The 27,702-nt window shown below is 43.4% G+C and overlaps 1 protein-coding gene across 1 annotated transcript in view; it reads left to right on the top strand.

Moving 5' to 3' along the window:
• USP6NL (USP6 N-terminal like) overlaps nucleotides 1-27,702 on the top strand; it is a 751,219-nt gene that overhangs the window by 218,645 nt on the left and 504,872 nt on the right. Inside the window, exon 2 of the mRNA XM_069229194.1 lies at nucleotides 10,843-10,916. Coding sequence (XP_069085295.1) covers nucleotides 10,843-10,916 — 74 coding nt within the window. The remainder of the gene's footprint in view (nucleotides 1-10,842; nucleotides 10,917-27,702) is intronic.

Raw genomic sequence — 27,702 nt, forward strand, 5'->3', positions numbered from 1 at the left:
AAATGAAAATGAAGCAGAGGCTTCCGCTCTTCCTCTATTTTAATCCCCTGGGTGTGCCAAGTACCAGAGGCAATGTTTATATGTAATGGGGTGGGGAGAGCTAGGTCGTACCGTAGTTCCGGGGCACGCCACCTGCCCGGGACTATGCATAAAAAATGGGTTGGGCCACCACCTCCTCTGGGCAAAATGTTGTATTTGTGTGGGGAAGGCCTGTCTGCCTCCTTAACAGCGCCGGAGACCATCACCTCCCCAGGGCTTCAAGTTTATGGGATGTAGTGGGGCAATGCGGCTCCCCCCTGCAGCTCCGGGGACCACCACCCCAGGGCATACATGATATTCTGTACGAGGTGTGGGGACACACACACACACACCCACCCCCCCCCCCCCCGAAGTAAACATCAAAATGTGTATGGGGGGCACCCGGCCTTCACGGGGACCACCACCTCCCCAGGGCACTCATCATATTCTGTGCAGAGGGTGTTCCCCCACCTTGGGAACCACCAACTCCTGGGGCTATAATAAAAAAGTGAAGGTGGTACATTTCGAACCCCCGGGGACCACCACCTCCCCAGAGCTTCTTCTACATTGGAGGGGGGGTCGCGTGTCCCCCCCCTTGGGGAGCCACTGATGTCCTTTGGGACCGCCACCCACAGGGTAGGGTCCTGCTGTGGCACCCCCAGTGGACGCTTATGAGAAGTTTTCTGTGGTCACAGAGATATCCTCTGCCTCGGGTAGGTTATGGTTCCAGAAGTGCCCACTTTGGGGAATGATAAAAAGCATTACCTACCTTGAGTGATTCCTACTAATATTCACATTTTACTTTGTTGATTTTACTGCAGCATATGTGGCATGAGTAAGTAATTTATGTATAGATGTGATATTTATAAAGAGCAAACGTGGCTGAAAAGCATCAGAGTACTGTGCGGAGTCAAAGGCGAAGAATAGTCAGTGAGTGGTCGGAGGATTTCCTTGATTCTGAGAGTGAACAGATATCTTTACTCTGTTGTGACATAGTGTTCTTTAAATAAATGTTTCTTCTTCTACTCTTTTCTTAATTGGAGATGTTCTTGCTGATCCTGGGGCATGTATGTAGAAGGCATGCTGCCCTGTACTATCACCTCTCTGTCATGTGATATCCTGGCTGTGGGTGTACCTAAAGCCATTGCTAATGGTGAGCTCATCAGCCAGATATGTGGAGGCACCAGTTTTGATGGCTTCGTAGATGAGCTGCTGGTTTTAAAGTGTGGGCGGGAAAGAAGAGTCCTGGTTCCATTAAGCGGGTGTTGGTGATGTCATATTTCATCAGCTCTTAATGAGGTGTGCTGCGGCGTTGTATAAAGCACTGAAGTGGGGGCAGTGTATAGTCTGGGAGACCTGGAACAAGGCGTTGCCACTATGAAGAAGCAAGAGTACGGGCTTCAAAGACCATTCTGAAGGTGCTTTCTGGGAGGAATAGTTTCATTTTCTTTAGTACAGTGAGCTGGCACCATGTGATGAAATGATCTGGCACTAGAATGTGTTGCCTTCTTATCCTTAAGGTAAACTCTCCATGAACCTTCATAAGCATTACCTATATGAAGCATGAAACTGTGCGTCTCAGATAAGCTGTGTTTAATGTAGGCGTTGCATGGTGTTCTATGTTAGTACCCCAGGGACACATACTGTTTCATGGGTTCGTGCCATCGCCTTGTAGTCCTCAATTATTTATTTATGTTGTAAGTAAGCAATGGGATTTGTGAAGCTCAAACTTAGCAAGAGAGCAATGGCGTGCAGAACCTGAGATAAAAACCTGAAGGTACTCTTATAACACAGCTGAATTCTCACGTATTAGTTTAAAGGTGACTCTGGGAGTATTCTGGGTTTAGCGTTGTTGCCTGTGAATCGCAAATACATGGAATTATCGGTAGACTTTAGTGACGTGTCTAGCACTGTGTGGTATTTTGACTTTTTGCAGACAAGTACCAATTGTTTTTCTCAGGCTCTTGAGTAAATAATCTCACCGTAATTCATGCTCAGGCTTTTGATACCACGAGCAATAGTTAATAGATAGACATCAAGCAGAAACTGTTTCAGGTGCTCAAGCAACTCGATGTAGTAATGACCAGATAAACTTACTTTCTGAAAGTGCAGACTTGTAGTGAAAGAAAAGTTTTTTAATCTTAAATTTAAATAAACTACTAAAGTATAAAAGGAAGAATGAAGGCAAGAAGAGAATCGCTTGATCTTAAAACCTGGGAAGAGCCACAGGAATCTGTAAGGTTGTAAAATAGTTGCTCTGATTCAAAAAGACCTGCAATGCACTGTGATGGTTCTTTTTTGCAACTGGTCATGCTTATACCAATTTTTTCTAAATATAATTTGTCGTCATTTTGCTCATTTGAAGAATCTTGGTGAGGAAAGGCTGAATTGGTTATGGAAACTGGTGTTTTTATGCTGCTTTACGTCCAAGCAGTGTTACCACACATACTGGAAAGTTTGACAGACCTTGGTAAGGTTGTGTTCAATTTACATAGGTCATGGCTAGCCCGATTTCTGTCATAGTCATCCTTCAGCCATGATATATACTCTTGCCTGTCCTGTTTCCTTAAATCCTGTCCTGTGTATGCCCCCTTTATCTATCTTTATGTCCAGACAAGTAAGGGCAGTTCCCCTTAATGTGGTCACTCCGTCCGGTAGCATACTAGCACACCTTCAGATGTTCCTTTCTCATGCCCTGTTACTGTGCACAGCTTTCCTGTCTTCTGTCGCACTTTTAGGCAAAAAGAGGATTTCATAAAGAATCATTAAAAGTCCTGCATAACTGGATAGCATAGTGCGTGTCGTCTCAAATAATGTAGGGGGATCATTTGGATTCCCCCATTGCTAGCTAAGGGCAGAAATTATACTGTTTACAACAAGCACTGGCAATGCCAATAGCTCTTACATATGCACAACTGCTATTGGCTTTGCCAGTTTGTTCCAGTCAAGTTGTACACCAGCATGCCTGCTGTTCAGCATTGCTAAAAGTTAGTGACATAAGAGTGGAGTGTCAGTGAGGTAGAGTGTTGTGGCATAGAGTGTCATAGAATGGAGTCGCATGGAGTGCTGTAGAGTGGAGTGGTGTAGGACAGAGTAGTGTTATAGAGTGTAGTAAAATGACATGGTGTTGAGTGTCATGGAGTGGTTAAATTGGAGTAGAGTGGTGTGGAGTAGATTGTCGTAGACCGAAGTATGCATGGGGTGGTAGCGCACTGCCATTACAGACGACACATTTTCAATTGAAATTACCATTGTATTTGCACAGACACCCAGTTTTAGTGATAAAAATATACAGTGCACAAACAATATTGTGCGGAAATTGGCATAACTTAGTGTGTTTATTTGTTTTGATCATATTCAAATATTTGTTTCCAGTACACTTTGCTTTATTTGTGCTTTCCCAATTCTGATATATTCTGAAATATTTGCACTGTTCATTTATTGGCATTGACATTTTGTTGTGTTAGAAAAAATTAACATCGTTCAGCCTTTCCCAGTACCCAGCATGACTGTCACATAAATCCTCTCACTTTGCAGTCATAGAAAGAAAAGTAAACACCAACCTCCCTCACAAGATAGAGCCTAACATTTGGCCTCTGTTTTTGAATGCACAGCAAATGTGGCGAGATGGAGGAAAAATTAAAGGCCTATTTAATGATCATTCGCTTCTGAGAACCAGCATGGTTATTTTGAGGTTGCTGCAGCAACCCCTACTCCCCTACTTTCAGCTCCTATGGCATGCCCACGAAATTGAGAAAGAGGATTGTATTGTTATGCTATTAGTAAAGGGCACTGACAAAAATAACCATGCATGCAAGGTTGCTGAACTGGCAGTGGCAAAGATTAGTAGACTCAAACAAGCAGAAAGATAGAATGCAGGAAACCTCTTCCATGAAATACAGCATGTCTACTTCTTCCTTATTTACTGCTTGCATGGGAGACCACTGAAAATACCTGTACTCTCGCGGAGTACCTCACAAAAAAGCAAAAAATGTAGGAATGCAAGTAGCAAGTCAGAGAGGTGGTAAACTGGCTACTCCACAGGAGGGACTAAGCCATGCTGGACAGACTAAAACAAATAAAGCCAGAAAATAGAAAGCAGGCAAATTTGAGTTACAAAAACACAAAGCCAATTGTAAGCAATGGGCGGAATGCATTCCTAGGGAAGCTTTCGGCATGTCCCCAATATGTCTTTGCAACTAGACGGCTGGCTGTCTCATAGGCTTCGACTTAAAAAGGGCAATTGCTGTAGCTCTTCAAGATGTAGGCCTGTTTCCCTTTTGGATTCCATCAGAAAAATCTACAGGACACTATTTGAAATTGTATAGCTCCAAATAGATTTCAGCAGCATGCAGAAGGACTTATTGGTAATGGGTAACGGGTAGTCATTTAAGTTTCACAAATAAAGTATTGTGTACATGGACCTAATTACACAGGTGATATGGGCAGAATGTTCAAAGGTGTCTGGAAGAGCTTTGTGGTGCACCATGGTATTTTCCATCTTCATAGGTTACATGCACACAACCCTGCTAGAAATGGATGTTAGCAAAGCCAGTTTTGTTGTTTGAAGAAGATGAAGTGCTTTTAGCAGAATATACTAGAAGATTGAAGTCTGTTACATACCTTTAGCCAGTGGTTCCCAAACTTTTTCGACCTGCAGCTCCCTTGACCTCTTGGCCGCAGCTCCCCACTATGGTACTTTTGTTTGGCAGATGAGGAAGCCCAACCTTGGGAGTACTTCCATTTTTGCCCCTGAAAATAATTGGGATGAAGCAGATGAAGATATTATAAACATAGATGTAACTATGTATACTGTGCACATGCCAGTGTCCTGTGCGCAACCAAATGCTGCTATTGTACTCACCCTCTATGCTTGGAGCACAGACGTTCTCATGTTTTTCACACAAATCACCCAGTTGCTAGGTCCACAAGTCTACCGGTTGTCCTCCAGGGCAGCACAGTGCAGGGGTAGTCTGCACCCTTCTCCTTCTGGGAAGAAATGTTTCCTCAAACCCGTCCCCTCCCCCCTTCGTAGAAGTGCATCCTCTAGGGGCACTCTCAGGTCGTCCTCTGGAGCCACGTGAGCAGTGCAGAGGAGAGCTGTCAATCAGGCCGTTGGATGAGTGAGCCAATGCGGGCAGGCTGGGCGCGCTGATGAGTAGACTCAGTGGATGACTGCAGGCACCGACCACTCGAGCAAGCTTGCACTCCTTAGCAAATTAAGGAATGCACAGATGTAGGTTTAGTGAATCAATGCTAAGCAAGCCCTCAAACTGTACTGGATGACCAGCTAAACCCAACTATACCTCCAAAACTCAAACCAAAGAGATTAGTTAATTGGGAAATGGACTGGAGCTATAATGGCCGTGTCCTAAGGACAAGACATGCCTGTAACCTCTTTCACCTCATACTGAGGAAACAATAAAGATAACTATCCGAGGCCGAATTTTAAACACAAAATCAATGATGAGAGTGCAGGGTGCTTGGCAGCGTTTAACATTTTTACCAAGTGACAGTAAATCCAAGAGAAAAATTAAACATGCTGAGAAGAGACACCTCCGAAGTGCGCCGTTTCCCCCCCAAAGTGTCCACAGTCCGAGTTGTGAAGCACTTGGACCCCAAAGGTGATAGGACTGAACATCAAGCACGTCCTGCTCATTTCCTGGAGGTGGGGGTGCAATGCTTTGTTTTGCTAATTGCAGGCAGTTAGAGGAAGCTCCAATTGCACAGCAAGCTTAGCTAAGCGGGCTTAGGCTTTTTACCAGATTCTGCTGTTGAGTCCCCTCTGCTCAGCACTTTATTGTTGATTTTTTTCTGTCTTGTGACACCTTCTGTGATGTGATGCAGTCTTGTTCACTGCTACCTGTATAGTGTTTTTGAATATCACTGATGCTCACTTAAGATCTCATTACCACTGTGGCATTCTCTAGCAGGCTGCAGAAATACTTTGATGATGATCTTAAGTAAATCCCTACAATCCTCAACGGGACTTTGCTCCCATTTGAACGGAAAAGTTTCAGCAAACACTCCCAGGAGATTAGAAAATAATGGATTGAGTGGGGGCGCTGTGTAATAAAAAAAAATCACTTATATTGGAGGAGAGCGCCTTCAAGGCTTAGGCAGTTGGTGGCTATTCGATATGCAATCACTGATAAGTTATTCTGATTTTAGGCATCTGTGAAAGCCTGAAGTTACCTTGAGAAAGAACTATTTATCAATGCAGCTAGCATATAATGTAAAGTTTATTCAAATGTATCTGGTGGATTGAGCAGTATGCTAGAAATGTGGCAAGGATCTAACAGCATCTTCGATAATAAACAACATCTGTTTTTTTTTAATAAAAGTTTGAAAGAAATGCCTATACTGTACTGATCAAAGCCATTGGGTCAAAGAGCACCAGGTGATCTTTGTCTGTCATCTACACAGGACTCTGCAAGCATTCAATTGTGCGTTTTGGACATTTGTATTATGTGCTTTTCATGAACTCACTCCCTGAAGCTACTGCCTAAATTAGTAGGACCCGTTTAACCTTTTGGGAATTCTGATATCAGTAAATCATATTACTGTGCATGCCATTTATCTTACAAAGCTCCTGCCCAGCATGGCACGCAGTAATCTTTTTTGTGTAAAACAAAAAACAAAAGTTAAGGTTTTGGTTCTGGTGCTAAAGTAAAACAGGTTTTGTGTTTTGCCCTGATTTCCTATCAGTCTTATTCTGATTGCCTCAGGTGTATGTTTTATAGAGAGTTTTTATAATGAAGGCTCAACACAGAGATTTGGGAAAATGGAATCTCAATGACTTGAGAATGAATGAATGAATAAACTTGTTTAGAACATATATGGTTAAGGAGCTTTAGAAAGATATGTTTCTGGAGGCTTAAAGTGTCGCCGTTATACATTTCACTCCATCAAGAGAGTTGTTGAACTGCCCAGCATGTAAGTGATTTTAAGCGGCAGTGTGTTTGGGTGATCATGAACATGTTTTGGATAAATTAATGCAGAGAGGGAGGGTCTAGAGATCTGATCAAGTGCAATACCGAATTCTGGGCCCCACTCCTGTCCAATTTCCCGAGATCCTGTTCCCTTTTAATGATAATGCCTATATGTACGATGGGTAATAGGTTGGAACAAAGTGCCATCGCTCCATTTTCCTGATCAATACCCGAGTAAAGATCATTGATCTGTTTTTTTTACAGCAGGATTAGGGATTGTGCACGAGAATATATTGCACCCTAGCCAGTACAGTTTTAGAGGGCAGCTGGGAATAGTGGAGCAGTTCCTTTATCGCCACTTAATTGTGCGCTGCCCACTGTGTCTAACTTTCATGGTCTTATCAACGGCTATCGATAGTGTGAACCATAGCAAATTACGGAGGCTGTTGTTGGATATTGCGCTTCTTCAATTTTTGTATTCTTTACATGAGAATCTGGGGGGCAAGAGTGTGGTTTGGCCTAGGTGGAGAGTGTATGTAGGCATTGAGAATTGAACATGGGGTTCGGCAGGGCTGCGTGATGCCACCCTCGCTGTTTATCCTATGTATTAACAACCTGAGCCCTTTCTTAATACCCCCCTCTAAAGACTTTCCGAAAATAGGCAGCTTGGCCATTCCCGCCTAATTATAAGCCAGCAACACAGTTGTTATTGCCTGCACCCCTATTGCACTCAGTAGGCTGGTAGATTCTTTCACCAAATATATGACTAACTAGGATTAGCCCACTAATTTCAACAAGTCCTACGAAGCACAGTGTGCCCTCAGTAGTATGTGGATAGCATATTTACTATCCCTTATTTGGGCATGATGTTTGTCTGCTTGGGTGCATGGGTGAGTTTCTTAAAGTTCTGAAGGGGCGGCTGGTGCTTTTCTGAATCTTCCCCTGGCCAGTAGGTTGTAAAGTTTTGAACCCGCTTATTTCTGTTTATAATTCTCAATGTGTGGTATTGCCTGTATTGGTGCAGAGATTTGGGGCAACTCTAAATGTTCTTCTTACAGGTCGAAGAGAATCACATGCATAGTTAAGTCCTGAACCAAACCCCTGCCAGCTCAAGTTGTATCTGTCACAGAGAGTTAGGCTTGTCCTGTTTCTAAGATTGCATCAAACTGGCACCTATTTTACTATGGGTACCAGTCTGAGCCAACCCTGAGGCCAGCCTAAATAGAAAAGTTATTACTGGTTACCTTCTTCAGAATAGAGGTCTATCACTTCATTTGTTGGCTTATGTCGCCTCAGTTTTACTAGATTTTAGCCCACAAGAAGTTTTTTTTACTCACCGTTGCGGACTACTAGTGCAGATAAAAGGGTTGTAAAAGCACTGTTTCTGGAAACAAGACGGTCCTTAACGGAAGGGCTAAAGGATGTAAAGTCACTGTGCACAAATATCTTACTATGAAGGAGCCTGAGGGTATTGAGCCCTATCTAACATGAAAAATGGGGAGTTGCGAAAGATCACTCCTTTTTTGTTTAAGAGCAGCCGCAGTTTATCACCTCCTTTGTTTCCCCTTGGGCTACTCTATTGACCTTACGTGGGACACATGCCCATGTGACGGCGTTTTGGAGCAAACTATCCTTCATTTCACTTTTTTTTGCAAATTTTATTGGATATTTTCTAGCCACATTATTTCCCCATTTCTAGGGAAGTATAGTTTGGGTCAATTTAGGATGGCTCAAAAATATTTGTCGTTGTTGATCAGTGAGGAGGTCTGTTATCGAGAAGAATCCTTCCTGAAGTTAGCCGTCCAGTCAAGGAAAAGTATGCTACAATGATTTCTCTCATAGTAGGTCCTTCTTTGGCTCCTTGGGATCAGCGATGTTGACTGTTTTATATGAATCTTAATTATTTTATGTATTTATCATGGATTGTGTTTTTATTTTGCTTTTATGTTCACCTTCGGTACGCTAATAAAGAATTTTGATTAATTGATTGGGTCAAGGGATGTTCCATATTATGTTTCTGATTTAGTTGGGGGTTTGTTGGCCTTTAGTGGTGACAGCAGAATGCCCGCCTGTGGTCTGAACGAAAGTAGCACTCTTCCTTCCTTTGGATGAAATAGAGGGAGATGTAGGAGAAGCACGATGTAGCGGATGCTGGCATTTACAATAGTCTATGCTTTCACTGGACCATTATCTCAGGGGAAGAAGGGGTAACTCATTGGAAGGACCTCAGGGAAGCTATCCGATGTGGTGAGCACAGATTTGATTGAGTGTCGGGGGAGGGGCATTTGTTTGTCCAGGGTTAGGCTGGCAAGTAAGAGGCATTTTCTCTGTCCTTTCACGTCCTACTCTGGCGGAGAGCCTCACTGTGGAAGGCAGGTGCTGTGAGTAGAATAGAAGCAAAAAGTATGTTTTAACCGATAATGAAGTAAATCATCTATGTGTGCTCTGTAGAATTTTCACAGTTATACCCCTCCTCACACTGCAGCAGAACGAGGTTTACTTATGTTTCAGTTGAAACTTACATACATACATAGATAACAGCATGTCAAATCGTGATTAGAAAGCTTGCAAGGACTAACCTTCCTGCCTCCCCTCCTTAACTCTTGACCCCTCTCCTCTCTGCCACGGCGTTTCCCATCTCCCGGCCCTTCTAATTAACATCCAGGACAGTTGTGTGTTTGCTATAATTCATAGGAGCGGAATTGATTGATAAAGCCTTTACACAGTTTAAATATCATTTTTTAATTGTTTTGATGCAATGTTTTTGTATTTTGTGATAGTTAATGGAATATATTGTGTTTCTAGGACACTAGTATTTCCATACTTCTGAGAAATGTGAGCTGTGTAAAGCATGTCTTGGGCTTTGCCTCGTTAGCACGTCTTTGCTAGCTCCCTCCCTGGTAGGCCCTCCTTCACTAGCTCCCTCCCCTGCAGGCCCTCCTTCGCTAGCTCCCTCCCCTGCAGGCCCTCCTTCGCTAGCTCCCTCCCTTGCAGGCCCTCCTTCGCTAGCTCCCTCCCTTGCAGGCCCTCCTTCGCTAGCTCCCTTCCCTCCCTTGCAGGCCCTCCTTCGCTAGCTCCCTCCCCTGCAGGCCCTCCTTCGCTAGCTCCCTCCCCTGCAGGCCCTCCTTCGCGAGCTCCCTCCCCTGCAGGCCCTCCTTCGCGAGCTCCCTCCCCAGCAGGCCCTCCTTCGCGAGCTCCCTCCCCTGCAGGCCCTCCTTCGCGAGCTCCCTCCCCTGCAGGCCCTCCTTCGCTAGCTCCCTCCCCAACAGGCCTCCTTCGCTAGCTCCCTCCCCAACAGGCCCTCCTTCGCTAGCTCCCTCCCCAACAGGCCCTCCTTCTCTAGCTCCCTCCCCAGCAGGCCCTCCTTCGCTAGCTCCCTCCCCAGCAGGCCCTCCTTCGCTAGCTCCCACCCCAGCAGGCCCTCCTTCGCTAGCTCCCTCCCCAGCAGGCCCTCCTTCGCTAGCTCCCTCCCCAGCAGGCCCTCCTTCGCTAGCTCCCTCCCCAGCAGGCCCTCCTTCGCTAGTTCCCTCCCCAGCAGGCCCTCCTTCGCTAGCTCCCTCCCCAGCAGCCCCTCCTTCGCTAGCTCCCTCCCCAGCAGCCCCTCCTTCGCTAGCTCCCTCCCCAGCAGCCCCTCCTTCGCTAGCTCCCTCCCCAGCAGCCCCTCCTTCGCTAGCTCCCTCCCCAGCAGGCCCTCCTTCCTCCCGCTGAGTTCATTGGAGTCCAGGGAGGGCTAAATCCGAATTTGGTAGTTGAGAAAAACTGAGTTGACAGTGTGATGCTTGCTAAATTGTAATTCTTCTGAAACTATAGTAAGGGTTTTCAGAATCATTGTTTGAATTTTGTTTCCATTGAAATCAAAACACGAATGAACATTCCTGACTTTAATTCACAGATTCTGGCACAGAACAGGATGCGGCAATCCGAGCTGCCCAGGAACGAGCCGAAATAGTTGCCAAGTATGATAAAGTAAGTGCCGCCCTTGTTTGTATCTTCTCCATACTCAACAGCTTGATTCAGATGTCACACTGTCTTGTCCCAGAAGCTAGTATTGTTTTTAGGTTCCACGTTACAAATAGTTATTTAGTGCGGATTCTAATAACATCATTTTCTTCTGTAGATTATTTTCAAAGGCTTCTGTTGATATTTATTTACAGTCTGCAAACTCATTTGTTATTGGCTGTGTTTCACAGTTATGTTTAAAATGTTGCTTTGCATAGTACTTGAATTACGAGATGTGTAGTCTTTTTGTAAAAGTAATACCTTAGTTATCAGGGCAATGGAAAAAATATGATTTCTGACCATTTGGATGCAAGTTTGATTGTAGCCCTTTAAAGAAAACCCATTATCAAGTAATCACTAGTATATCCATGTTAGGTCTGTAATTGAATATTGGAGACCCAGGGCCTCTTTTGTTAATACTCTTTAGCTGGATAACAAATTTACTCCCTTTGTATTTTTGACACTCTACAGTTGTCTTGTGAAGCAGTAAAGTCCTACTTGAGGAGGTGTTTGTAATTTTGAAACTCAGACGCAGTGATCTCATGTTTTTATATTCAGTAGCCAATAAGAGCTAGGGGTAATGGCGGCGTGTATGGTCATACTACCTACTGCGTAAGACTCATCTCCTCGAGCTGTGTATCGTGTTTACTGGCATAGTACCCTGCCACAGAATAGTTTTCTTGATTGTTGTGGTACTATTCACGAGGCGGAACCTATGTTGCTCTTGGTGACTGGAGTAGAAATCTTGATGAACTCTGAGGAAGTTTGGTAAATATGTGATATTCACTCGTCTTGTCATATAGAGAAACTGACAGTGCTCTGATCAGTGAAGCAGAGAAAACTACTGTTGTGCCCAACAGCTGCAGCTGAACTGGAAGGTGTTGTTGCGTCTTCATGCAGTGGATTGTCAGTCTGAGGTTGCTGTGTGTGAGAAGTCGTCTTTAAATCTCCATCTTGGCAGAGGATTTGCCAACTCAAACATATCATCTGAGTGCTGGCAGGGCCTCGGCATGATAATTACAGGATCAGATATTGAACATCTGGGCACGAGGTGGCAACAGCACACCTGCGTCCCCTTTTTCCCGACATAATTAATATGGAAAAATCTGATAAAAGTGGTGCCACGAAAGAGGACAACTACTGTTTGACAGCAAGGAAGCCAAACATTTTAATGGCGATTGACGCTTGGCTGGTGGGTAAGGTTGTTGGAGCGAGCCGAAACTGGTCAGCGCTGCACACAGTGTGTTTGTTTTGCCTGCCTTTGGGCGGGCCAAGGAGAGGGAGAGCGAGAATGTCTTAGGGCACCCATCAACCTTAGATGTTATGTAAATGCAAGACTTGTTTGCATACTGATGCAATAAACGTATTTTCTGTGAATTTGAAAATGGCGCTACTAAAGACAGAGTTAAGGGGGAAAGGTCACAGCAGAAAGAGAGAACAGGGGGCGTAACGTCGGACCCGCAGCATCTGAGATGCTGGGGGCACCACAGTCAGCCACAGATCTTCCCGCAGCACTCAGCAGGAGGAGGGGCATACATTTGTTATGCCAGTGAGAGGGAAGGAGGAAGACTGAGACAGAAAGGCACGATACAGATGCGCCAGTCAAAAGAGATGGAGAGTTAACATGGGATGTGCTGAGATATGGTTAAGGAGGTAAGCGCACGCCCGCGAGAGAGAGGGAGAGGAGAAAAATTGCCACGGAATGGTGAGAGTCAGTTTAGAGGAAGTGTTCAGGATAAAACAGGAGAGAGCGAAATAGAGGATGAGGCACCTGGGATACAGAAGGTTGACAGTGAGGATAAGGGAGGGGAGAACAAAGCAAGCATTTGCAATGCAGTAGGTCTAGCATTTTCTTAAGTTAGAGTTATTGGTATTGTAAATTCATAACCAGACCTTTCTTGCCACATAAATTGATCAATCCTGCTTCATGATTTCGTCTTTTTCTGCTATTGAGTTCCAGTGGACCAGCATTTAAATAAAGCACTTCCATTTGCCTTCTTCCTCTATATTAAAACATATACAATTATCATATAAACCTTTATCAGAAATAAACTTTTGGCTTTAAAGTGTAATGCTCAAAACACCATAGCAAAAATATAATTTGGAATGGATTGGAGGGTGAAAGGAAAGAGGGAGTCGGGAGTAAAGATCGGGAGGACATGTGGCGTAGTAACGGTGTCATGGGGCCCGGAGTAAGAACATATTTGACTGCAATTTCGGTAGGAAAATCCTGCAGTGATTAGAGTTGAGTGAGGTCCATAGGTCTTTGGGCCCCGGGGCTACTGCACCTGTTGCTCCATTGATAACTAGGCCGCAGGAGAGAAAGCGGATGGGGCAGAAAAAGAGAAGCAAAAGGAATCCAACGGACAAAAAGGAGAAATAGAAGAGGTCGCAAAGAAATAAAAGAAAGAAGGGAAAGAAAGAAAATGAAAACACAACTAAGAGAAGAAACAGCGAAAATGTGTGACAAAATAAAAAAAAGAAGTTAGCTAGAGAATGAAAGATAAAGAAGAAAAAATAATAAAAGAAGTGTGAAAAGAAAGAGAAAAATTAACATTAGAGAAAAAAAAAGATGGTGAGAGAAACAAGTAGCGAAAGAACCAGGGCATGTATGTACTGACACATTTCCCACGGACACAGAATGGGAAAACCACTTTGACACTTCGGGTCCCGACAAGTAACTTGTGGCTCCCACATACAGACGGGAAAAAGAGGGATTTATAGTAAACTGTGAATTTACAGAAAAAGATAAGAAAAACACCAGAGAAGGAAGGAAGAAAGTTCTAAAAGAAAGTGAAAGGATGCACACCGAGTCAAAGGAAAGAGCAAATAAAAAAAACCAAAGAAAGATTGAAGGGAAGAGAAAAAAATAGTGAAAGAATGAATGCCTTATGGAAAAAAAGCGAGGAACGAAACAAGGAAAGAAATAAGCACGTTTTTCCAGTTTGAAATAGGAGGTAGCAAGAGGAAGAGGGAAGAAGAGGGAACCAAAAAAAAAGGGAGAGGAGTAGAAATAAACAGTTGAAAGAAAGAGCAAAACTGTTAATATGTGGATTTTAAGAGCTGGAAAGAGAAAAGTGAGGAGAAAGAAAACATGAATAATAAACAGATTAAAGGAAAGAATGAAGTGAGATACGTGAAACAGACACTCCCAAATAAAGATGGCAGCTAAGAATAGATTTAATAATTGGCACCCCCAGGGCCTCAATCAGAAGTCAGAGAATGGAATAGCAGGGGTCACTGCAGAACAGTAGGAGGGCGTGGATGTTAGACTTAATGTCCTCTGGCTGAGCTGTGTTTTGCTGTTTTGGGTCCAGTATTGGCTGGGCAGTGGGACTGAATATTAGAATTGAGTTACTGCAATGGCATTGAATGTGAGCGGGGTCCCGGTATATGAAAGGAAATAACATCGCACGGTAACCGAGGTACACTGATAGAGCTGCGCCTGAGGTCCTACAGAGTGTAATGACTGTAAGAAATGAGGTGCTCTGACAGACAGTGTGTGGGGGGCTCTGGCACGCTGAGGGCTTGGAGTGTGTGAACTAGGTGCACTGATGGAGCTGTGCCCGAAGTCCAAGTACTAGAGCAGCAGAGTGTACTGACTGCAAGAACTGAGGTACTCTGTCTGACAGTGTGTTTGGGGTTCCTGGTACAGCTGAGGGCTTGGCGTTTGTGAACTGAGGTGCACTGATGGAGCTGCGCCCAAGTCCTAGTACTGGAGCAGCAGAGTGTACTGACTACAAGAACTGAGGTGCTCTGCTCTGGCAGGCAGTGTGTGTGGGATCATGCACTGGCATGGTTGAGGGCTTGGAGAGTGTGAACTGCGGTGCACTGATGGAGCTGCACCCGAGGTACCAGTACTGGAGAAGCAGTGTGTACGGACTGTAAGAACTGAGGTGCTCTGGCAGACGGTGTGTGGTTTTCCTGCCACTGGCACAGCTGAGGAGTTGGAGTGTATGAACTGAAGCCTGTAACAAACAATGTTTGGTGAGTTTTGGGCTTATGTGCTTTCTTAACCTAATGTCAATGTAACGATCTTCTTGCATCTGGAGAGGTTGATTCTACACCCCTGGCGCTTCCTTGCCTTTTTTTTAAACCAATACACTGTTTCCAATTTCTCATCTGAAGACCTAGACTAGTGTAAATATTTTCACCTGTTTACACCCACTTCCTAAAGATGTGAGTTTGTTTTAGCTGTAGTCTGCTGAACTGTCTGGGGGGGTGCATGACTAACTGCATGTTTCCTCTCTCTGAGGTCCCGATAGTGGGGTCGGACAGGAGTGGGGGAATAGTTTTGGCCCGCCCTCCGAGACATGCCCCTGACTCTTGCTAGGCATGGTGTTGGGGGCTGAGGGCCTCAGAGCCATCAACTACAGTATCATCCTGGAATGTGGAGACACAGATGGCCGACTTGCATGGTAAGCATGACCTTAGGTGCTGTCCCTCTTGTCTTTGCCAGGCAATGTGGTCCGTCCTGCCTGTTTTCTCCTATTTAAAGAAAGAAGTGGAAAATTGCATGAACTTATTTCTTTTTTTTTTCAACTAAAAATTATTCGACACTCTGTGTTATTCCTTCTCCTGTAATCCTGTAATTGTGCTGGACTGCCAGACAGCATGGAGGGCTGAAGACTTTTTTTTCTCTTGCTCCCTCAGTGTACAGGAACTACCCCGCTCTCTATATGAGAGGCTCTTGGTGGCAACTATATCATTATCAACCTTGGAACGGTTCTATTTTGTACACTTTAGCAGGATCTGTGTGTGGCTTTTACTTCAGCTAAACAGGTACTTGCTGTAGTGCAGGTTTTGGTGGGCAGTTCTTTAAGCCGGGTATTGGGGTTTTTAGGCAGCGCCTCTTTATGGGTTGGACGCCGTTACCCTTTCGTCCTGAGTCTGCTGGTTATGCTCAGTAGTTTCCCTGTTGTCTGTCTGGTAGCATTGGGCGCAGCAAACTGGGTTTCAACTATTGTGCATGAGAGCCTCTCTTCACCTGGTAGTAAATCTCGGACTCTCAACCTAAATTTCTTGGATTCAGGTTCCTCTGTCACACTAACTCTGTGACTTCTTAAAGGTCTGCTCAATCACTGGAGTTGTTATGGCTCTTTTTAAAATATGCTGCTGCCTGGCCTTGTTTTGAGTGGTATTGTAGCCTGCTCCTTGTGATCTATTCCTGGAAACATTACTGAGTAAGATCTCAGATTTTCACCCTGAAGGTTAACAGGTCAATCCCCACTGTTGTTATAGTCTGTTAGTTGCTTGAGGATATCTTCATATTAAAAGGTGCTTCAAAAATATTTCCCCTGATCGAAAAGTCAGTAACTTTCATATACAAAGTCTCTATCCAGATTGGGTCTCCTTCCGTTGCATGGAGATGGCCAGATGTCAAGTGCATTCGAGAGCCTCAATTTTATTATACTGATGTGACCCTGAGTTTGTATCTTTTGTGGTTTGTGGGAGTCACATTTTTGCTAGGTATTGGTCTTGGCCCTACAAGCCCACTTGGCTGCTGTATTTTCTGCCAGGCACCTTTAGAATATGTATCACTTGTGGCCTTCTGATTGTGGTCGCTGACATTCTGACCTCCGGGCCTTTGTTTTATTCCATCAGTAGCTATAATTCTCTGTCATCTTACTTGGTGGTGTTTTCGTCTGTGACTCTAGCTGCCATAGTTGTAGTTTCCTAAATCCTTCTGGTGCAGTTGAATTTCAGCCTTTACTGGAGGGGTGTCAGTCTCTTGAAGCCTGGATGATTGGGTCGTGGATTGTGTGATTTCCACTTGTCTAGAGGGTACAAGCCTTCCCTTCCTGCGTTTTAGGTTGATTTTCCTCCTCCATGTTGTGGTGGTTTGCATTTTTTCTCCCCACAATGAAATTGCAGATGACTGTGAAAGTATTTTACAGACTTCTTTGCCTAGTGGGGTATTACGAGACTGGCTGAGGTTTTTCCTTGCACCATATGTTATCAATTCTTCAGACATTATCCTGTCCATTGAGGGGGTTCCGTGGCAGTGCTCAACCTTATATGGGCCACGGGTTCTTGCTATTTCCCCTGTTCTTTCTGTGAGGTTTATGTCTGTTTCTCTGACTTTCTGAGACTTATTGAACTTGTGATTTTATTCAACTGGCTCTTTGTTTACCTAAACCTCCTTGTTGGGCTTATTGAGGCATGTGGTGCTGCTTCTTGTTTGGTGCTGACATTTCTCAACTCCCTGCACTGGGGCTGTGGTTGTGATTGCTCTCATTGCTTCGTGGACTCTGTTGCTGACAGTTCCTACTGCAGGACTTAGCATTTGGAGGAGTCATGTAATGGGCCGTTGTATGTTATTCTATGTCTGTCTGTCTGTCTGGGTGTATTGGAGCTGTGTGGTGTTGACTCCGGTATGGCCTTACCCTTTCCTGGCTCCGTGATCATGGTGCGGAACTGACAGTGCTGGATCTTTGTTGCTGGTTGTGAAACCTACAGGACTTCCGGTCTCAATTTGTCTGCCTCTGTTCTAACAGGTCTCCTGGGTTTGACATGTTTGTCTATCTTGTGGGTATCAAGGCTTGTACTGACAGTGTATTTTCTCAGCCGTACAGCCTCTCAACCACTTCATGGATGCATCCTTTAATTTGGGCTTCTGAATAGTGGGTGTCTTCCCAATTTGTTGTTTTTCTCAGAACTTCCTCCCAGAGGGGATGTGGTGTTATTGTTCTGGCTCCTCTGTGGTATGCATGAGTTCCGCCTTGTCTGCTGCCTAGTAGCAATGGACTTCATGACGTTTTTGATTACTGTTCTTCTGCACTCTTGTCAACTTTGGTCAGTGCACTTTGGACCCCACACCTTCCCGTGTTTGTGTTTTGTGATATTTAGTATTTCTGTGTGGGATTGCCAATGTTGTGACTTCCTTGTGAACTGATAATGTCGGTCTCTGTGTCTTGGTCTGATTTATTGTGGTTGTATGTTGTTTCTTTGGACTGTTTCGAGGTATTTTGAATCTCTAGGTGTTTTCGCATCTTTCTGTGGAGGTTCCTAGATTCATAGTAGAACCCAGATTCATGTGTGCCTGTAAGTGCCCATAATGTCCTTGTCTCCTTGATTCGGCCTAGTTGGTTCCCCTTTTCTGTTCCTGATCCACTTTTGGAGTGAGTTTGTGGAACTTCTGCCCTCTAGTTACCATTTTATTGTGTCTTCGAGCTTGTCTTGCAGAATGTATGCTTTGCTGTGGTGGTTCCGACTCTTTGTTGGGTTGCGTGGGTACACGGACCGAACTGAGATAACTGGGTAGAGTGACCCTATTTAAAAAGAAGAAACCAAAGCCATTCCTCCATGAATACTGGTATTAGAATAGATGTGTCATCTGCTTTAAAATTTTCAATATTTTCCACAAGGTTACTATCCTCAAACTTAATCCATGTTTGTTAGAAATAATTTCTTTAAATCCCTATGTATATTCAGAGTTATGTGGTCTAGTATTAAGCGTGTAAGAGATGCAGATTTAAATCAGCGCAGACTGCATTTGAACATTTAAAGTGCTATCAATCAATCAATCAAAAAAATGATAGAGCTTGCTACTCACCCGTGAGGGTCTTAAGGCGCTAGGTGGGGGGGTCAAGGGGGGAGGGCAGGGAGGGTCACTGTTTGAAAAAACATTTTTGATATCATTTATGTTTAGTAATGAGGAGGTTGACTGAATTTGCACCATATTTGTGTTATCTTTCTTCAGTTCCTTGAACAATTTAACAGTCAGTCTAAAATTGTGTCAAGCTCAATGTAATGATCTGAATCTCATTGCTAGTCTCAAATAAACCCACAAACGAACTGCGCTTAAAATGCACTAGATGGTTTAAATTTGTACATTATGATTGTTGGGGTTGCAGAGAGTTTTAAAAGGGTAGTGGCTGTGGTGTGTATTCGTTTGTCTGACATAGGTGTTTTTGACTTTAATGGATTACTTGAAGCAGAAGGTGAACGCAAGGGTGAATCATCCCGAGTTTCGTTAAGAGACTGTAACATGCTTCTTTTGACACTGATTTATCTAAAACGTTTTTTTCTTTATGTGAATTACCAAAAGGGTTAAGGATATTTTCACACCCCATCAGCCTCCTCAGCCAGGTTACACAGCCATCAACACACGTTCTTTAACGTGACACAGATCATTTTAGCTACATGCATCATTATTTCTGCGGACTATCCGTGCACCAGTTCACGAAACAGCAGACGGTAAATAGCATAGACCAAGGTGATTTAGTATAAGTCAAGCATTTCATGGCTGCATTAGTAGGTCTTGCTCACCCTCATTTGTGGCTGCCCGATTTTGTTTGCTTGTCATTTGTGGATGGGATGCATTGTGATGCTCACAGAACATTGCCAAAATATTATTTCCTTTCACTAAATACCAGTGACAGAAAGAGGTGTCATGCCATATTTTGTGTAGGTTGACCTGAATGATTTCAAACAAGTCAAATGTGTCTGTGAAAGTCTGAATTCCACAGATCGTAATTAAAATGTATAACAGGTTGTGACCTTTTTGAACATTCTTTAAATAATTAAGTTTGCATGTAGTAAAGGCACACCATACACATAATTCAGGGAAGAAGTGCATATGTGATTCTGTTAGGCACACATATTGGGGAAGGGCTAGGTCAAACTACCCTGACTCCGGACTCCACAACAGAACATTTACAGCATACGCAAAATCCACCCATTCTGCTAGAGTGAACTTGGCTATAGCTCTATATTCAAAGAGCAATGGTTCACATGGGCTCAGTTATTAAGGTTTAAGTAAATGATTAATCAATAAGTCAATTTCTCAGAACAATTGAGGTAAAGAAGGAAATGTTCCAAATGTGTTAAAAACGCCTTTATTTTCGAAACCTCATGAGAATCTGAGAACATTCATACTATGAAAGACGCTTAGTGCTGACAAGAAACGTTAAAGCTTGCTTTGTATCTCGTGGTCTTACACAAAAGGAAAATAATATTTACAGCACAAATAGTGAGTATGTATATATTCAGACACACAGCTTGAGTCCATTAGTAATATAGTGCTTTTGGCCTACGTCATTTAGGTCGATGTGACAGAATATGCATGGTCAATGCGGTCTGTGTGTTGTTAGCACTTGATCTTGTGCCCGATATTAAGGTCTCATGAGGGCCGGCATAATATATGTGCCACCTAAGTGAAAAAAGCTTAAAAGTTGAGGGCCAAGAAAAAGGGAGGATGAATGGTACCTGACTAAAGCGCAAAGTAATTACTGACTTAGTAGGACTTTATGATGCCTGTGTATAGAAAAAATAGTAGTTAAATAAAAATGTGTGTTTCAGATAAATGTCATGTTAACAGTATATCGTGCAGTCATTACTCACAGAGGTTTAAAGAATTCACCCACTATTATTGTAAGTAGTTGCAGTGGCGGCTCCTCCGCTAGGGTGAAGGAGTGTCGCCCCCGCAAAAGGGGCTGGGCATTGGGGGTCACGAGCAGTGAGGGGAGTGCACAGTGCAGTCCCCTTAGAACGCATGTGTGTGTTTGGTCCGCCATCTTGGGCCGGCCAAACGCACATGTGCAATAGACTGTCTCCAGCCCAGCAGCGTCAGGATTGGCGCAGGGCAGGCTGGGAGCTTGTGCCGGTGGTGACAACGAGGGAGAGGAGCGTCGTGGCATGACGGAGGAGGTAAGTGTTATTTAAAAAAAATATATTTTATTATTCTCCCGTGCTCCCGCATCCCTCCTGCGTGCCGCCCTGCCCCGTTACACCTGTGAACCGCGACTGAGTAGTTTGAGAAAGTGTATCCTGCGATTAAGTTGGAAACTACTTGTCTGGACTGCTGCTGCTGGCAGGGTGGGGGCAGGGAGGAGAGGGGCAAAGGGTGGGGGCGCTCCTCCGCCCTAATGGAGGACCCGCCCCTGCAATTCGGCACGGAAGAACCAGTGCGCCTCATCACTATCTCTTAAAGAATCCTGATGCATGGAAACCTGAACGCACTAAAAATAGAAGTCATGGTTGAAAGTGAGAATCAGACCAAGAGGGACATGAAAACCGCATTGTAAGGAAAAGAACACTGAGAAGTGATTGAATATACAGACTAATTCTACATGAAAGGGAAGTAAAGTAACAATAACAAATGAAATTAAAGAGATGGAAATTAGAAATAGGAGGCAGACTACATATGGCATGTATATGCAACTTTCTTATTAAGACAGTTACATAAATATACGTGAAAATAGAACACTTAACATATTTCACATTACTCAGTACATGTCAAATATACAGCGAGAAGGTATTGCCACAATGTGCATCAGATCAAGCTTATTTCATAAGCGTAGTCGATCAGGGATAGCATTTGTAGGACATCATCTCAGTTACATACAATATTCTACTGCCATTCTTCCATTGTGTTAAGTGCATGTTCAATAGAATATTAGTCTTTGTAAGACAGCAGATATGTCTGGGCAGTATTTGGTGCTCTGAAAGTGGCAGTGAGGGACCATTGGCTGAGGATGGTGAATTGGAGGACTTTAATAAAAATTACAAAGGGAAACAAGAAGTTTTAAAGTAAAAAAGCTGATATTAGCACTGTAGTTCACGGAACTGAAGAGGACTGTTTTTGGTTGTACACATTGTGCAAGAGTAGAATTCATTCACGCACAGTGAGCTCAGCTAATGGCTGAAGTGGGCTGACATTGTACCCCATGTTGTATGCTGTGATGGGTCGAAGCAAAATGTGAATGACATCACAGAGTACGGCTGACTGAAATGCCATTATTTTGTATTTATAGAGATGTTTATTTATTAACATCCAAAGGTCTTGGCTAACGCCAGACCTACATTTACAAACATTACATAACTTTTTTGGGCTTTTTCGACTTACGGGAATCTCTGTTTGATTACAGGTAGCATTTTAATGGAATGTGCACTCCCTTTTGCTGCTTTTCTAGATTACAAAAATCAGAATTGTAATGCACGCCCCTGCGGTTCTGAGGTACTTCCACCATTGAGGGCACTTCTTTTGGGTCAAGGCCTTTGAATATCTGTAACATATGGTCATGTCAGGGGCCCTTTACCTCATTCTGCAGATGGCCCTATCATTTTGCGCTCCGCCACTGAATGAGGTGGGAATGTCTGGGTGTCTCAATTGCAAATTGATATTGGTTTCATTTTCTGTATGCAAACGCAGATTGTTGTATAGTTCTAACAGAGCATTACAGAACTTTTCACATTTGTATGCCTGCTTACCGTAAGGATTCTCAAGATTAAGGTACAAGTAATTTAGCATCTTTCATTTTTATTAAAAATGCTGACCAATTTCAATACAGCAATATCCCTACATTTAAATAGTACACTTTTCACTATGGACTTTCCCAGCATCATGTTTTGTTTCATCAAAACTCTTCAGAGGAGCTCAGTCTGGTTAGGTGGTAGTGACATGCTGCAGAACATTTCAGATAATAAAATACTTATATACCAATTTCAGTAAGGGAGCAAACCCTTGGCACAGACCACTTGCCCGCGAAGTCACAATTTAAAAAAAACCTCAAAGATTGATGTAGCACTTAAAACACTGAACTTTTCACATGTTTGCCTTCAATAAGGATGTCTTCAGTAAAAACTCATAGCATTTTGGTACATCTAGTTGTTGCTTTTATCATTTAATTGTCAATTTGCTTGTGTGTTTTAAATTTTATGTATTTCGAGACTGTTGTCTTTGCTTTTTCGGCTACATCATATCTAATAATATGTTTAAACGGAAGAAATATCATTTATTTAGCTCTGGGTGTGTTTTTTTGTCAACCATAAAAAAAATCATTTTAAAATGTACTTTATAAAGTCCATCCTAATAGTTTGTCTGGATAAAACATATAGAATTTAGGTGGTATTCTGAGTGGCGTCAGATTAGCAAAACTTGAGTTGTCTGTAATGTCACTAAAAACAGTGAAGTGAAAAAATCGAATTTGTTCACTTCTTGGGGTCGAACCTGCGAGTGCTTGCGCTAATGCATGCGTCTCGCGTTCGAGACTCTGTTGTGTACAGTGAAGGGCTTGGAGTTCGCCTGTCTCTCACCATTGGATGGTTTGTGTGGCACTTTTCTTTGCAGCCTCATAATTAATCAAGGCAGGCCCTATATTAACAATGCTAAAGTCACGAAAATAATTCTCAAACACAAATGATACACATAAAGAATCATTAATGGTTGGTTAGAACGCCTTATATATCTGAGTTTAATCAAAGCAAGTAAACAAATTAATTTGAGAGTTATAACACAACTTAATAACACCAGAATCTGCGCAAGCGGGATAATAAACCTTGAAGCAATAGATCAAAAGAACGTCAATATGAATCATGAGCATGTAATGATAAACTCCCTCACTAACCACTAATTAGCATTAACATGTTGGGCTTCATGTAAAAGTTTTAGAAACACAAATTTAGAAAAAAACATACTAACTCATGTTATAATAAAAATAATGCTATGCAGCAATTAATTCACGAATTGCAGCTGGTACCTGTAAAACAAAAGACATACGACAATTCATACATTACCCATAAGATCTATGAAGAACAATAGGATTAGCTTCAGTAAGGGGACACCATCAGTAGAAACGATCTATAAATCCCCCGAGTCTACATGACTGAAAAATTCCCCATTAATTCTAACTCTGGAAATATCACTAGAAAGTCTCTGGAAAATCTCGTAAAGTCTGCCCAAAGAATAAGTGACAGAACGTTATATTAATCTTTACAAAGCTCACTAATGGTCAGGATATGGGGTGTTGCACATTCAGCCAATAAAACTACTGTTAGATAACTAAAAGTTCATTGACGACATCATTAACTAAACACAATTTATAACAATTTATTCTTCTCTTCCATCTCGTCTGTGGCTCCATTGTTCCACCTCATCAGAATCTCAGGCCCAGGAGGAAACGTCTAACAATGTTGCATCTACTTCCATCCTCGAGGAAGAAACCACACGGTAGTGACATTTTCTAAACAATAGGGCAGTCATACTCTGCCAATTTACAAAAGTCACCCGTTTTGGTGGCATGTACTTTAACCTTTACATAAGGACCTTTCTGATCCACTTCTAATGATGCTGCCATAATAATATCCTCCTCATCTGAACTATCCAATGGCTATTCACGGTTTATTTCATTCTCACTGTGTAAAGGAAATTGATCAACTGTTTTTCATTTTAGTTTGATTTCTGATTCGTGACCACCTGCGAAAGCATCACCTGTTGTTGATCTGTCAGACCCTGTGTCATTTGAATTTGTGTAGGCATGTGAATTTGTTGTGCAGGCACCTTCTGCACTTGTGGCTGCAGTTGTTGTACCTGTGGCATTTGTACTTGTTGTGCTTGTTGTACCTGTGGTTGTACATTTTGCATCTGTTGCATCGGCTGCAAAGGTTGAAAACCCTGCATAGTATTTACATTATTCTGGAAATTCTGATTTTGACCTCTCACTCTAGGTCCTTTCATGCTATGATATGAATTGACACTATTGGTCTGTTGCACAACACTACCTTGATTTAACGGACACTATCTCTTCCAATATCCAATTACCCCGCAATTATGACAAGGTAACACTCTTCTTCTTTGCTGCTCATCCTGTACCATCACTGAATTCAAATCCACATTTCTATTTACAACACGAAGCATCATTCCACCTCGACTTCTACCTCTGCCTTGACTCTGAAACTTGCCATTTCCTTGCAACTGCGTCTGGAAATTTCCCTGCATTCTTGTCTGTGCAGCCTTGATCTGTATCACCATTGCTTTTTCCTTCAACTTTTTCTGCTTCATTTCAATCTCGTCACTACAGTATTTCGCATACTGCAACACCTCATCAATCGGTTTGGCTTGCCACAGATCAAATGATTCTTCATCATCTGGCTAATCTCTGGTCTCAATCCTTCAACAAACCTAAACACAAAATGATACATGTCCTGTTTCTCAGTTGTCTCTGTACCACTGAAATGTTTATATGCCTTAAGCAACCTTTCATAATATGCATGAATTGATTTTTACTTCCTGTGCTGCTCTGTCTATGCGTTGCCAATCAATATTTTTCAGCGAAACGTTTGTTTTCAGGAACGCAACAACTTTATAGTAATATTTCATTACTTCTGGCGATGGTGCACCTGTTTTCAAATCTCTTTGTGGCTCACTTGTCGGCTGTTAGAAATGGGGTCCTTGGTTGACAGTCAGGTTACCCCCTATTCAAGCAAAGACCCTCACTCTAGTCAGGGTAAAAGAGAATCACCCTCAGCTAACCCCTGCTTACCCCCTTGGTAGCTTGGCAGAGCAGTAGGCTTAACCTCGGAGTGCTAGGCGTAAAGTATTTGTACCAACACACACAGTAACTTAATGAAAACACTACAAAATGACACAACACAGGTTTAGAAAAATAGGAAATATTTATCTAAACAAAACAAGACCAAAACGACAAAAATCCACCATACACAAGTCAAGTTATTAATTAAAAATCAAAAAGAGTCTTTAAGTAGTTTTAAAAACACACTAGCGCTGCTAGAGTGAAAATGTACCTGGGGTGCGTCAAAAATAACCCCGCACGGGCGGGCGTGCGTCGAAAATAACTCCGCACGGCGGTACTCGAGTCAAAAATCCAGCCGCACAATGAGTCGAAGGTCCAGCCGCGCAGGTTGCGATCTCCCAGCCTCCGTCAGCGATGCTGCGCGTCGTTTCTCCTGCTCCGTGCGTCGATTCTTCGGTCGCGTTTCCTGCGAGCGTCGTTTCTCAGCTGCGGAGCGGGCGGCGCGTCCTTTTTCAGCCGCAGATCGGATTCGCGTCGATCTTTTCCCCGCACGGCGCTCTGTGCGTGGATTTTCTTGTCTTTAGGCTGCCAGCTTCTCCTTTCAGGGTCCCAGGAACTGGATGGGCACCACAGGGCAGAGTAGGAGTCTCTCCAGAGACTCCAGGTGCTGGCAGAGAGAAGTCTTTGCTGTCCCTGAGACTTCAAACAACAGGAGGCAAGCTCTAGATGAAGCCCTTGGAGATTTCTTCTCAAGATGGAAGGCACACAAAGTCCAGTCTTTGCCCTCTTACTCTGGCAGAAGCAGCACTGCAGGAAAGCTCCACAAAGCACAGTCACAGGCAGGGCAGCACTTCCTCCTCAGCTAACAGCTCTTCTCCAGGCAGAGGTTCCTCTTGATTCCAGAAGTGTTTCTAAAGTCTGTAGATTTGGGTGCCCTTCTTATACCCATTTTAGTCTTTGAAGTCACCTTTCTTCAAAGGGGACTCACACCTACTTGTGAAATCCTGCCTTGCCCAGGCAAGGCCTCAGACACACACCAGGGGGTTGGAGCCGGCATTGTTAGAGGCAGGCACAGTCCTTTCAGATGAGAGTGACCACTCCACCCCTCCCTCCTAGCAGAGATGGCTAATCAGGAAATGCAGGTTACACCCCAGCTCCCTTTGTGTCACTGTCTGGTGTGAGGTGAAAAACAACCCAACTGTCAACTGACCCAGACAGGGAATCCACAAACAAGGCAGAGTCACAGAATGGTTTAAGCAAGAAAATGCTCACTTTCTAAAAGTGGCATTTTCAAACGCACAATCTTAAAATCAACTTCACTAAAAGATGTATTTTTAAATTGTGAGCTCAGGGACCCCAAACTCCACATGTCCATCTACTCTCTAGGGGAATCTACGCTTTAATCATATTTAAAGGTAGCCCCCATATTATCCTATGAGAGAGACAGTCCTTGCAACAGTGAAAAACGAATTTAGCAGTATTTCACTGTCAGGACATATAAACCACATTACTATATGTCCTACCTTATCCATACACTGCACCCTGCCCTTGGGGCTACCTAGGGCCTACCTTAGGGGTGCCTTACATGTAAGAAAAGGGAAGGTTTAGGCCTGGCAAGTGGGTACACTTGCCAAGTCGAATTTACAGTGTAAAAATACACACACAGACACTGCAGTGGCAGGTCTGAGACATGATTACAGAGCTACTTATGTGGGTGGCACAACCAGTGCTGCAGGCCCACTAGTAGCATTTGATTTACAGGCCCTGGCACCTCTAGTGCACCTTACTAGGGACTTACTAGTAAATCAAATATGCCAATCATGGATAAACCAATTACATACAATTTACACGGAGAGCATATGCACTTTAGCACTGGTTAGCAGTGGTAAAGTGCTCAGAGTTGAAAAGCCAACAGCAACAGGTCAGAAAAAAATAGGAGGTAGGAGGCAAAAAGACTGGGGATGACCCTGCATAAGCAAAAGTCCAACATCGGCCAATCCACAGTCCTTTTGCACTCAATCCCCAAATCTGCTGGAACAAGAATATCAGAGAGTGTATTCAGGTCCTCCCACAGACATTTCACAAGCTTCACAAACCTATCTGTCTGCTGATACCGTTCTACTGGCTTCTCTCTCAACCTTGGGTAATTATTTGTAAAACTTAAAATATCACTCCTACTCCAGGGTACATGAACAAAAATCCCTCCTGGTGTTTCTCTCATCGGTAACATCTTCACCGATTCTCCTGTCTGCGCCACATGTTCTTTCTTTGGCCGTTCTCTTTTCTTGACCCATCTGCCTTCCCATGTGTCTAAGGCTCTCCAAATCTGTACCCTTTCAAGTAATTCCCTAAGAAATGTTTTCATCCCTGCAGACCTCATGTGTGCAAAATCTTTTTCTTCAAGATTTAACCTATAACTTCTCTTCAGGCTTTTCAATTTTGTTAGATCAATGTCATACTCATCTGCTACTTCTTGTAACTGCTGGTGCACCTTTCCT

Source organism: Pleurodeles waltl, chromosome 4_1 (assembly GCF_031143425.1).
Source record: "Pleurodeles waltl isolate 20211129_DDA chromosome 4_1, aPleWal1.hap1.20221129, whole genome shotgun sequence".
Lineage (NCBI taxonomy): Eukaryota > Metazoa > Chordata > Amphibia > Caudata > Salamandridae > Pleurodeles > Pleurodeles waltl.